The sequence below is a fragment of the Fundulus heteroclitus genome, chromosome 16, assembly GCF_011125445.2.
Source record: "Fundulus heteroclitus isolate FHET01 chromosome 16, MU-UCD_Fhet_4.1, whole genome shotgun sequence".
NCBI classification, from domain to species: domain Eukaryota; kingdom Metazoa; phylum Chordata; class Actinopteri; order Cyprinodontiformes; family Fundulidae; genus Fundulus; species Fundulus heteroclitus.
The window spans coordinates 14,701,922-14,714,210 of NC_046376.1; the positions used below are offsets into that span (position 1 = coordinate 14,701,922).

The following is a 12,289-nucleotide window of genomic DNA, read 5'->3' on the forward strand; positions in this document are numbered from 1 at the left end:
TACCCCAACAGAATTGCTTAAGGGTGGTCTTGGGAGTTTGACTGGCTGTTTTGGTGATCCAAAAAGCTAAACTCTCACCTAAATGTCCGCCCGACCCTTACCCATGACCATAAGATCTGGGTCATGACCGACAAACAAGATCCCACACACAACCGGCTAAAACATGCTTCCTCTGTGGAGTAGCCATACTAGGCCTACCGAAGGAGATACTGCATCCTGTGGGATGAGCTCAGATTATGCTGCTCTTCCACATAAAAATGGGGCAGCGTGGTTTGGGCGTGTGACAAAGACAGCCTGCCAGACGCTGCCTTCTGAACGTTTCACAGGCGCATCCTACTTGGAGGCAACCCTGCGGTACACCCAGAGGGATGGCTGGGGTTTCCCTTACAAGCCTCGCAACCCAATGTCAGCTAAGGAATAGACGGATGCTTCAATATGGATATATTTTCCTAATAAGAAGCAAATATAATTGCAGTATTTAACATATTTAGTGTCTTACTATCTACATCCTATAATTTCCTTCCATACAGGCATTTTTCACTCTATTTATACCGAAGTAATATTAGGCTGCTGATTAGAGCTGAAACAACGTGTAGCTCACAGGGTGAGATGTTTTTTTTTTTTTTCATCTGTCTGCAGTGAACAACAGTTTTTTCCTTCTTATCAGGCAACGTAGATGGAGATACAAGTGCAACCATTTATTTAAGGACATATCTGGGTTTACGCTCTCCGTTGGGGCGCCTCAGCGATACTTGGCAGCCGTACATCAGATGACCCCCCTGATTGCACGGTGACAGTAAAACCACCAGGCAATGAACCCCCCCCCCCCCCCCTCTGTACCTCAGCTCACTCTCTCTCTCTCTCTCTCTCTCGCTCTCTCTCTCTCTCTCATCCTTCTCTGCAGTGAAGTGTGAACATTAAAGTGAATGTGGAGGAGGAGTCCTTGCGGGGGGGGGGGGGGGGAGTGGTGGGGAAAGCAGCCGGAGAAAGAGAGTAAGACAGCGGCAAAGCCAGGCAGACAGCGACGGATGCTGGCAGGGAAGAGGCTTCAGTGCAAAGACGACCAGCATGGTAACCGCGTTGGTCCCCCGGGAGTGTTGCACCTAATCGGAGAAGCTTGGGAGGCTTTGGATACGGTCCAGCATCATCAGTCCGGTAGGTTTCCTCTGCTGCGCCCATGCCAGATCTGCCTTCTGCTGTTGCTGGTTATGCAAGATAAAAATAAACATATCTGCAAAAGATTTTCAATTGTGATCCCTGGTATTCAGCATTCGTTTGTTCGTCACACGGCAGGACTGACATAGCTGACGCTCATGTTTGAAACTTTGGCTCCCACATTGTGGGTGTTCAAGCCCTGTTTAATATGTCTTAGGAAGCAGCTTATTGTTTGGAGGCTCATATATTCCCACTGACTCTTGTTTTCGGCTGTGTTACACCCCTCCTCTCTCTCTCTCCTCATCTGTCTTTGAAACTGCTCTTTACTCTTTTACGGTTTCCTTTTAGAAAATGTGTCATTTTATCCCCTCCCAAATTCATCACACCTACCCCAACCAAAGTCTGTGAATTTAACAGCACGTCCACTGTTGCACGCACCAGACCATAAAGCATCTGTTCATCTGTCCCCGGTTTCCTCTGATCCCAGCGAGGCTGAAACATGTCCTCGTGTCATCTGATTGGAGTCTTGCAAACTGGTGTATCTCTGCAGACCGAAATTTTAGATCAACGCAGGCTGCCGCTTAGCCTTGTGGAAAAGAAAGAGGGCTCAGCTCTGTCTAAATCTGGAACAGAGCTGTGAAGTGAATTCCTCTGCAGCAGCAGCAGCAGCAGCAGGCAGCAGGTGTTATACCCTTTATATGAATTTAATAAGGGCATTCCTGCCTCGGTTTTTCCAACTCTTAGTGACTGTTGTCTATTTGCAAATGCTCTTGGTCATGCACATGGGCTTTTTTGGGGGAAAGACAAAAAAAGCAACTTGAATGCGAATGTAACAATTTACCGTTAGAAATATAAGAATAGAAAAGCAACAGATGAATGTGTCTGTTGTTTCTACAGGGACAGGAGAATTAAATGTAATCTATTTATTTAACAAGCAGCAGCAGCAGCTCAAGAATTTATTTATTTCAGCTTTGAATTTCTCATCACACTGGTATTTTCAGACTGCCCTTGCCTTTGCTTTCATGGGAAATACCATCTCTGTGATTAAGGTAATGAGTACCCTCTTACTAAATCATTTTAAAACAAAATCAAGCTGCTGTTTTGCTGGATATATATATATATATATATATATATATATATATATATATATATATATATATATATATATATATATATATTTATTTTTTTTGCATTTTCCTCCTACTTGAACCAAGATGGTTCCTGCATGAGCTTGGTAAGCAGCAGTGTCAAAGGCGTGGGTTGCTTCCTTTCTCTGATCTCATTAATGATAGGAAGTTGGAACCGCAACACAAATACTGCTGCGCTAATGAAGATAAAGGCAACAGAAGAAACTACCTCTGTCAGATCGAAACTCCTCCCATTCCTCAATTTTAGAGCACGGGTCGCACATAAGTGCTATTACAAAGGACACAATTCTTAAATTAAGTGCGTTGCTTTGAGAGTGACTTAATATTGATTGCTCTCTGTAAAGGCTGTATTCTTCAGCAAAAATCAATGGTACACTCGAAGAACAAGTTGTTTCTTTGAAGTCTACTCAGAGAAAAAAAAAAATTAGGATTTGGTCATTTTCTTGGAAAACTTACATGAGGAGCTAGATGCAAACGCAGTTGAAACGTGTACTCCTTTCCCCCCCGTTGTCCTGTCCGTCACATCCTCTGTGACCATACAAGGTTGCTGCATCAAAGCCGCACAACCCACCTCAGAGCTAAATACTGCCACTCAAAGTTGTGATGCAGAATCAGCAATCAAAACAATTTTTTTGATCTAAAATGTAGGTGTCTGTGGTGTATGGGTTAATTGCAGATATTGCCTCATTTCACTAATAATCTAATTGCACAATTAGAGATGAGGATCACACATAATTAGCATTTTCCATCCTCCACCGCACACCCGTCACTTCCCTTTGCATCTACAATTACAAACTGGCTTTTAACAATTAACTGGCAAATATGGCCAAAATATCATAAGGGGGAAAGTAAATTGCAAACAGTAATTTTAGCACCTTTTAACACACACAACAACAAAAAAAAAACACTCTCTTTGCTGGAAAACAAATGTGTTTAGATGTGCTGTGCTGTGTGCGTGACTCCATGATTCATCTCCAAGTGAACCACTTTAGTTTCAATTTCGTATCAATCGCTGCTGTGCAATAAACAATGAGTGCACCGACGACATGAGAGCAGACTGACGTCATTGCAGACGTTGCTTTACGGAAACCTGCGCGTCAGAGGGTTCAGTACGACAATGTTTCAGGCCACAAATCTGACAGAGACAAGTGTCCCCTCACTGCTGCTTGTTAGCAGTGATCGATGCTTTCATATAGCCGTGGCTGGAAGCAAAGTGTCCCGGTATCCACAGATGAGCTCCTGCTCTTTTTTTTTTTTTTGGTTTTCGCTGAGTAAATTTGAGCGGAGCACTCAGGTAGCGGTGGGTTAGAGATGAGATCCATTCAATTAGGGTGGAATGGAGCCGAGCTAGGCCACAGTGAGTCACTTATTGGTCCACTTACCCACTGAAGTCAACTGCAGCAGTGCATCACATAATTAAATAGCATCAAAACATTAAAGATGAGCCTGTCTTACTATATATATATATATATATATATATATATATATATATATATATATATATATATATATATATATATATATATATGTATATATGATGCTGGCAGAAAGAATTAAGATTTAGCGTGGTTGCTACATTTCGGTAACCAGTTTTCTGGTGATATGGCTCCCCTACCAGGGTACCCCTCTACTAAGGGGCTCAAAGTTTTGGATAATTGTCTGCTGGATAATTGCCACTAATCTGAAAAGGTATTTCACAATTGTTCAGTTAATCTAAAACCTTTGATCATCTCTTGTTTAGAATCTAACGTAGCTGGGATGGTTAAAGTTGAACTGGATTGCTATACAGCGGAAAGGGAATTATTTATCTATGAAGCAAACAAACAAAACAAACCATCAGGACAACCTTACATGTACAATCTGTGAATGAGTTTGGTCAAGCCTGGAATTAAATATTCTAACAGATTATATGTTCCTGCAAACATAGTTTTGATTTGTATAATTTATTTGTAGAAAGAAAAAAAAGGAAAAAAAGAAAAGGACCTAAAGGGTGTCATGATTTGTACACTCTGTGTGTGTGGTTGTGTTCGGGTTCATGACTATACCCGAACACAACCACACACACAGAGCTCTGTTTTGAGAGTTTATTGCAGATTATGAGTTGTGGAGGATGAGAACCAGGGTGTTTACCGGGCTGGAGCAGATGAATAGTGAGTGCAGGAGCTGGAGGACTGGAGAGCGCTGGAGAGCTGCGGGTGCTGCGCTAAGAACCAGCAGCACAGCAGAGAGGTTACTTGGAGCGCAGGGGTTGCAGCAGGACCAGCAGCAAGGCAGAGAGAAAACCTGGAGCGCTGGAGCAGAAGGAGAACCAGCAGCATGGCAGAGAGAATACTTACAGGCGGGCGTAGACGAAGGGAACTCTGGCATGATGAGGTGAGAGTGCTCATTAGCAGAGAAGAGCAGTGGTAGGCAGACAATCCGACGGAGAAGAGCTGACTGAAGGGAGCTTAAATAGGGAGGATGGCAGGTGAATAGAGTCCTGGATTGATTAAGGCTGACAGGTGTAACTGGTGAGAAGGTGGAGTGGAGAACAGGGGTGTATGGAAGGCGGAGAGTGCCATGAATGTCCATGGTGCAGCAGGCAAAGCTGCATCATGACAAAGGGTTTTTTGTTGGCTATATAGATTACTTTGTAATTACTATATAGATTACTTTGTAAAAGTGTGCATGTCCTATCAATGTCATGTTTTATGACATATATACCCGCAAGGGTGTACCCCGCCTCTTGCGGACAGGTTGCCAGTCCATTGCAAGGCAACACATAGACAAACAGGACAAACAACCATTCATGCACACACTCACGCCTAAGGAGGAAGCCGGAGTACCCGGAGAGAACCCACACATGCACAGGGAGAACAAGCATACTCCATGCAGAAAGACCCAGGGCAAGGGTAGGACTTGAACCCAGCAAAGGGACTTGTTGCAAGGCAACAGTGCTACCTACTGTGCCATTGTGCATAGCTGGAACGGCTACCATACCAGGAAAGATCCCAGGTGCAGGCTATGCAAAGAGATCCAGAATCTCACTGCTGGGTGCAAGATACTAGCGGGGAATGAATACACGGAATGCCATAACCAAGTGGCTTGTACAGCATACAGAAACATCTATTCAGAATACCAAATGGAGACCCCCAGGTCAAAATGGGAGTCACCTCCCAAGGTGGTGGAGAGTGACAGAGCTAGGATCCTTGGGACTTCCAGATACAAAGAGACAAAATGGTAATAGCCAACCAACCGGACACTGTGATCATTGATAAGCAGCAGAGGTCAGCCGTTGTGATCGATGTGGCCACCGCGAGTGATGGAAACATCAGGAAAAAAAGAGCGCGAGAAACTGGAGAAATACCAAAGGAACTAGAAAGAGCCTGGAAGGTGAAGACAACAGTAGTGCCTGTGGTCATCTGAGCATTCGGGGCAGTAACCCCCACTCTGGAGAAGTGGCTCAAACGGATACCTGGAGAACCATCAGACATCTCAGTCCAGAAGAGCTCAATCTTAGGAACAACTGAGATTCTAAGAATTCTCAAGCTCCCTGGCCTCTGGTAGAGAACCAGAGCTTACAGATACCAGGTTTCCAGTTTGGCAACTATCTCTCAATGGGATTTAGCCCTCAACATGGACATCTTGCAGCAGATTTTGATCCCCTATTTTCCTGCATCTTCCTCCAATTATCTTCTTATCAACCTGCACCAGCTTTTAACATTTTTCTCTCTCTGTAGCATTTTGCTTAAATGCAAAAATAGTCCGATTTGGTCTCCTTGAGAGAGTACCATCTTCCACATATTTACTTTGTCCCTTACATGATTTGTACAAACTGAAAGTACCTCTTATGGCTTTCTTTAAACGTTTGCTTTTTTTTCTGGCTGCTATTCCGTACAGCCAGATAAGTGGAGTGCACAACTATTACTGTCCCACTTTGGATCCCTGTGTTACCAAGACTCTAATGGCCACTTCTCTGATTCGTGTTCTTCTGGTAAACTGTCAGTTAATGTGAACAGCTATAAATTAGAAATTTTGTTTCTTGTACCAAAATTTCTAGTTTCATTTTTAGATTAAATATTACTCTTTGAGATGTTCATTGTTTGAGTTATTTTATGTAACCATTCCCTGCTTTAAACCTTTGTGCAACTTTATCTTTGACCTGTCTGCTGTGTTCTTTGGTTTTCACAGTGCTGTTTATTCAATTATCATTAACAAACCACCGATGCCTTTAAAGAACACCCAAATCTTTACTCCCATATGACAAAAAAGTTGACTCTTTTTAGGTGAGTTCTGAAGGCAGTTGGTTGCCCTAGATTTTGGAGAGGTTGAGAAAAGCGATTTATGCTTGCCACATTTTTGCCACACAGATATTTACTTGTAAAAAATCTTTTCGAAATGTATGATTTTCAATATGTTTGTATAAAAAGAGGGGATGGAGAAAAAGTAGAACAAGAGGATTCACAAAGAGGGGCACTTTTTTTTTATAGAAAACTACCCAGTAATACGAACTGTTAGAGACTAAATAATCCCTGTTATCATTATGAAATATCACCACCCTTATTATACTTGTATTTTTCTTACTAGGTGGGAAATTACCAGCTTGGAAATCGTCTGGAGCAAAAACTCTCTATTGACTAGAGGCTTGTCATTTTCGTTGAAGAATAGGAAAAGTTGCAATTAACTCTGCGCGCGACAACCTTTGTCCTCATGTCAGCACTTCCGTCGAAGTATTAGCCCGCCTCCTTAGAAGATTCGGCTCTCCTCTTAAAAGCAATCGGAGCTTTTAAATCAGATGTGCACCACATTTGCTTCACATGCATGACTCTTCCTTCCTGTCTCGTTTTCCAGTTTCACAAAAATGTCTGACTTTGAGGACTTCGGCTGGACAGGAGGGCAGGCCAACGTGTCTGAAAGCCACCAGCTGAACCCCACCAGCGTGATCGTGTCCGTGGTATTCTCCCTCATCTTCCTCCTCGGCACCATCGGCAACAGCCTTGTGCTGGCCGTGCTGCTGCGGAGCGGCCAGCTGGGATACAACACGACCAACCTGTTCATACTCAACCTGAGCGTGGCCGACTTCTTCTTCATCATCTTCTGTGTTCCCTTCCAAGCCACCATCTACTCTCTGGAGGGATGGGTGTTTGGCTCCTTCATGTGCAAGGTGGTCCACTTCTTCATCAACCTCACCATGTACGCCAGCAGCTTCACACTGGCGGCGGTGTCCGTTGACAGGTAAGTTGTTATTAACTGGGATGTATTACAGTATAGTAGCGATTGTTCTCATCAGACTGAATGATTTCATAGTTTATTAGAACCACCTTCCACTTAAATAGTTCAATTGTAATTTTGGTTCAGGTTCTTAATGAGATATTTATTTTAAAACTATAACAAGCAGTTCACAGAAACAAATCCTCGTATTTCTTAGGCTGGATTTAGATTATGTTAATTTTTTTCTTAAACCTAACTAGATTCTAAATAGATTAAGACATTTAATAACAATGAAAATCTCTAATGCGCTATTTGGTTGATCAAACATTGTTATTCTGTTTTGTTAACCTGCCTAAATCACATCAATGAATGTGCGGCGGCTGGAGGAAAATCTTTTGTTGATTCTCACTCTGGTTGTTGATTTTATTTTTGGTCTCCAATTAGAAATCCACCCCCTTCAAAATGACTGATTCAGGCACACCGGGCTTTTATGACATCCGAACCCTTCCCTAAATGGATTGATTCCTTTTAGAGAACTAATACATCAAACACATAAATTAATAACTGTGGTTCTCACAGTACACAAACGCTGTAGTTTAGCAGTCGTGGCCTGGTAATGTTTTATTTATTTAACCCTTTCAAATCATCATTCTGTCCTTTCAGGACTTAAAATGAACAAAATCCCCTCAAATATATTCTGCGCATGAATCCCGTTATTGCTCCTGCATAAGCTAAACATCTACTGTATAAAGATGGTTTTGTTTTTCACAAACGAACGGTGGTATTTCCATACTATACAAATGCGACTTTTTCATTCGTTTCGGTTTTTCATTCGCACAAGAAAGTGTCTTCTAGGGATTTGTTTCATGTGTCCAATTTCTTCCAGAAAGGTGGATTGATTTTCAGATAATGCAGCGATGATGAGAAAGTATTTATTTTCTTTACAAAGAGCTATCTACCTTGAATAAGGAATTGCAGATGAAGCTTGTTACTATACCATGTAACTATTAGTTTTTCAGCAACAGTTCAAGTGCTTCGGAGGCAATTAGTACACTCCAGCATTTTTGAGTGGAGCCCACCAGTGAAAGCCAGGACCAGACTCTAACCGCTCCTTAATATCTAAAGTTGCCTAGGTTACTGGCCAGTCCATGCATGATGGCTCTGGACTCTGAGGTGAAGCAAATCAGAGGCATCCGCAATTCATCTTTTTTCTCCGGATGATCTATTTCTGCTTTTTTTTCTAAACCTGTGATTGTGTGCAAGGGATGGATTCAAAAACCATGCAGTGTTCTCCTCGTTTGTTTTATTTTTGCCTTTATTTAACCAGGTAAGATGATTGAGAACTAGTTGTCATTTACAATGTGGACCTGGGAAAAAGGCAGCATTAAAAACAATTCGAGAAAAAAATTACAAAGACACATTGATCATATAATAATAAAAAAAGAAATAGCGAAACAAAACAAAAAAACACACAACTAGATAACATATAGAACTTAAAAGCAACTGATTAGAAACTATGTTTTGCAATGAAGTGCTGAAAAAAGGCTTTGGAATAAAATTATGGATTGCACCAACTAAAGCTGGTGTAAAATTTCGGAATGGTTGAGGTGACAAAGTGATCACCGAGGAAATTGCAGAGATTAGAAATGTTGGAGGGCACAAAGGTAACGAGGAGTTTTACCAGGGATTGTGATAAATTAACTGTAACTAATAACGCATCCTGTGAGAATAGAGTGATGCCCTGACAACTACTGATTAAAATGATGAGTGCTCAAAGGAGCATCGGTGACAAATGAATTGCAGTATGATAGATGATATCGAGTTCATAGAGACAGTAGAGGCATTCTTAAAGATATCGCCAATCTGAAATAGGAAGGACTGTCATTTTGACCAGGGTGCGCTTTGCGGAATGGGTGAATAGTCATGATACAGGAAAATGATTCTTGATTTGACTTTAGGTTGGCGCCCTCTTACCTCTTGGACCTTTTGCATTTGTATGTCCCCTTCTCGAGTTCTCAGATCTCAAGGCCTTTTAAAAATCCCTAAACGCAAAGAAAAACTGTTGGCTAGCGCAACTTCTCTTTTCGTGCCCCTTTCCTGTGGACCAACCTCCCTCAGGACATCAGGCAGCCAGGCTCTGTTGGTGTTTTTAAAGTTAAGTTAAAGACACACTTGTTTATTCTGTCCTACTTGTAGTAAATTGTACCTTCTGTTGCTTTATCTGTTTTTAATTCTGTACTGTTTTAAGTTGTTTTTTATCTCGTTGTAACCATTCAGCGCTGTAATAATAATAAGAAGTATTATTATGACATTATAATACAGCATTGTAAAAATATATAATATAGTGCTTTTCTAAAAACTCAAAGACACTTTACAAGAATCAAGTTACATTACAAGAATCAAATTACAAAATGTATAAGTACATCAAACAATATAAAAGACAAAAATTTAAAATATACCTAATGTACACAGAACTGGACAGCATAAAAACAGGACATTAATCATACATTAAAAGCTATGTATGAAAACACTTTATAAATAGATTATTATTATTATTATTATTATTATTATTATTATTATTATTATTATTATTATTATTATTATTATTATCATTATTATTATTGAGTAATTAATTAAAGCAAGTGTGGGAGCAGGGAGCTATCAAGCCAGATATCAAATTGTTTATAGAAACTAACAAGTATCTATAATCTGATCCAATCTGTATAATCTGATTGAATATAACTTTGGAAAGTGCCTTGAGATGACATGTTTCATGAATTGGCGCTATATACATAAAATTGAATTGATTATAATGCTGTGACATCTAATGTGGAGATAATAAGAAAGTTACATTTAGAAATTCTAAGTTTTGTTTTTCTTGTATTTAAAAAGAGGAGGCATTTTGAAGGCTACTGAAACTACACCGATAAGACGTTTTGGCAGCATTCAGAGTCGGACTATAGATGTGTACGTCATAGTGACATTATGATGTAAATATATAAGAGAATTGCCAGCAGCATGAACAATATAGTTTATATAAACCTTAAAAAGAGGACCTAGTGTATACCCCTGATGAACACCAATCAATACTGACAGAGGATTAGACTAGAAACCAGCAGCATGCCCTCATTGTAAACGACCAACAATATCAGTTTTCCACCATGTCAGGCATTTCTCAGAAATATCAATGTTTGTAAGCCTACTGATTAAGACGCTGTGGTCAACACTGTGTATTTCACAAAGGCTTTAGTGAAATCAACAAACCCAGCAACACAATGTTCCCTGTTGTCTATGGCGTGTTTGGGAAACTTCTATGTATGCCAGCCGGTATAAATGCATTACCGGTCTTTGTGCAGCATCTGATATAGAATTTACCACCCTCGTAAGTCATTACGGACAAAAATGTGCTCTACAAAAAAACTCCAAGGAAAAGGATAATGATAGTTTTTGAAACTTCTTTTTTTTTTTTTTGGGGTTATATTTCAGTCCTGATACATTTTTAATTCTGATGTTAACTCTTTAAATGCCAGTTATATCACATAATACTAATAATTTTAATGTAAAAGTCCCACACAAAATTAGTTTAAATATGGGAGAGGTTCTTTCAGCCATTGAGATTTCAAGGATTAGAAGAAATGTTGATTTTGATGTTATCAGTCTTTGAGTAGCACCTGATAACCCTCACTTGAGGACAAAAAAATTAACATAAACTTCTATTAAAAGCACAATTTTCAAACTCAGAAAGTTACAAAGTACGAGTATGCATCATGACACGTTAGTCCCTTATTCTTATTTGTTTACGAAATGGAAGAGTTATGGAACAAGAATGCCTAAACTCATAAAATGGATTTATTACATGTGAGGAACGCAGGCTCCAGCCAAGCGAAATCCCAGAGGTGCCCATGAACAGAATTAATCAAAGAGTCACCAGACCTCACAAGACAATTAAGCTGTAATTGAATATCTTATGAGACAATCATGCAGTGTCCCTGGCAAAAAAAAAAAAAAAGATACACCCTCACAGAGTCAGCACTAAGCCATCATTACGGTGGCTAGGTAACGTAATCAGCTCAGTCAATATGGGCAGTCATTGAGCTGTTACCCACTGCAGCAGAACCTCCACACACTGGCTGTGTTTATCCTTCAGAGGATTCACTAGTTGTTTCCTCATATGTCTGAAAAAAAAATATATAAAGAAATTCTGAGTCAGGCTGTTAATAATACATTTCTTTCCCCCACGCTCTTTGTTGCATAAATACCGACACACACACACATACACACAGCGAAAAATGTCTGAAAAGGGCCGTCTTTGAGAGAAGAATCCCCGCCGGGATTGAAATTACAGTTCAAAAAGACAAAACGCTTTGCAGTCTTTTCAGGTGAAGCATGCGTTGCACAGATAATTTACATATGTAGTTTTATCGTATTGCGGAAAAAATATGTACTGTCACATTTCTCATTATGCTTTTGCGTGAACGTGTCAGGGTATGCTATACAAATGAGTACAAAATACAATAATCTGCTATGATTAATGAAGTAACTTCTGAACTGTGCCATTTGAGCATTATAAATGAAATGTGTTACTGTGCAGCAAGTCTTTTGAATTTTAAACTGCCCGTTTTTATTGTTGCAACACAGTTTTGAACCCCAAACTTCAATGCATCATGACATACATAACATGTCTTTCAAATTACATTCGTTCTTAACGACCCATGGCTGCACGCCGCATTATTAGTTGTCCAAGCCGCGGAGGCTCCACACAAGTAGGTTCAAAGTGTCTGCTTTTTGCCTTTCAT

General features: G+C 40.3%; 1 protein-coding gene across 1 annotated transcript; it reads left to right on the forward strand.

The window, feature by feature from the left end:
• The first annotated feature begins 973 nt into the window (after nt 1-973).
• galr2b (galanin receptor 2b) lies at nt 974-7,710 on the forward strand. The gene is made up of 2 exons (XM_036148110.1): nt 974-1,155; nt 7,134-7,710. The coding sequence occupies exon 2, from the start codon at nt 7,144-7,146 to the stop codon at nt 7,519-7,521; it is 378 nt and encodes a 125-aa protein (XP_036004003.1). The 5' UTR covers nt 974-1,155; nt 7,134-7,143; the 3' UTR covers nt 7,522-7,710.
• The last annotated feature ends 4,579 nt before the right edge of the window (nt 7,711-12,289 follow it).

What these genes read in the sequence shown, in the direction of transcription:
- galr2b (XM_036148110.1), top strand. Translation starts at nt 7,144, where the DNA reads ATGTCTGACTTTGAGGACTTCGGCTGGACAGGAGGGCAGGCCAACGTG.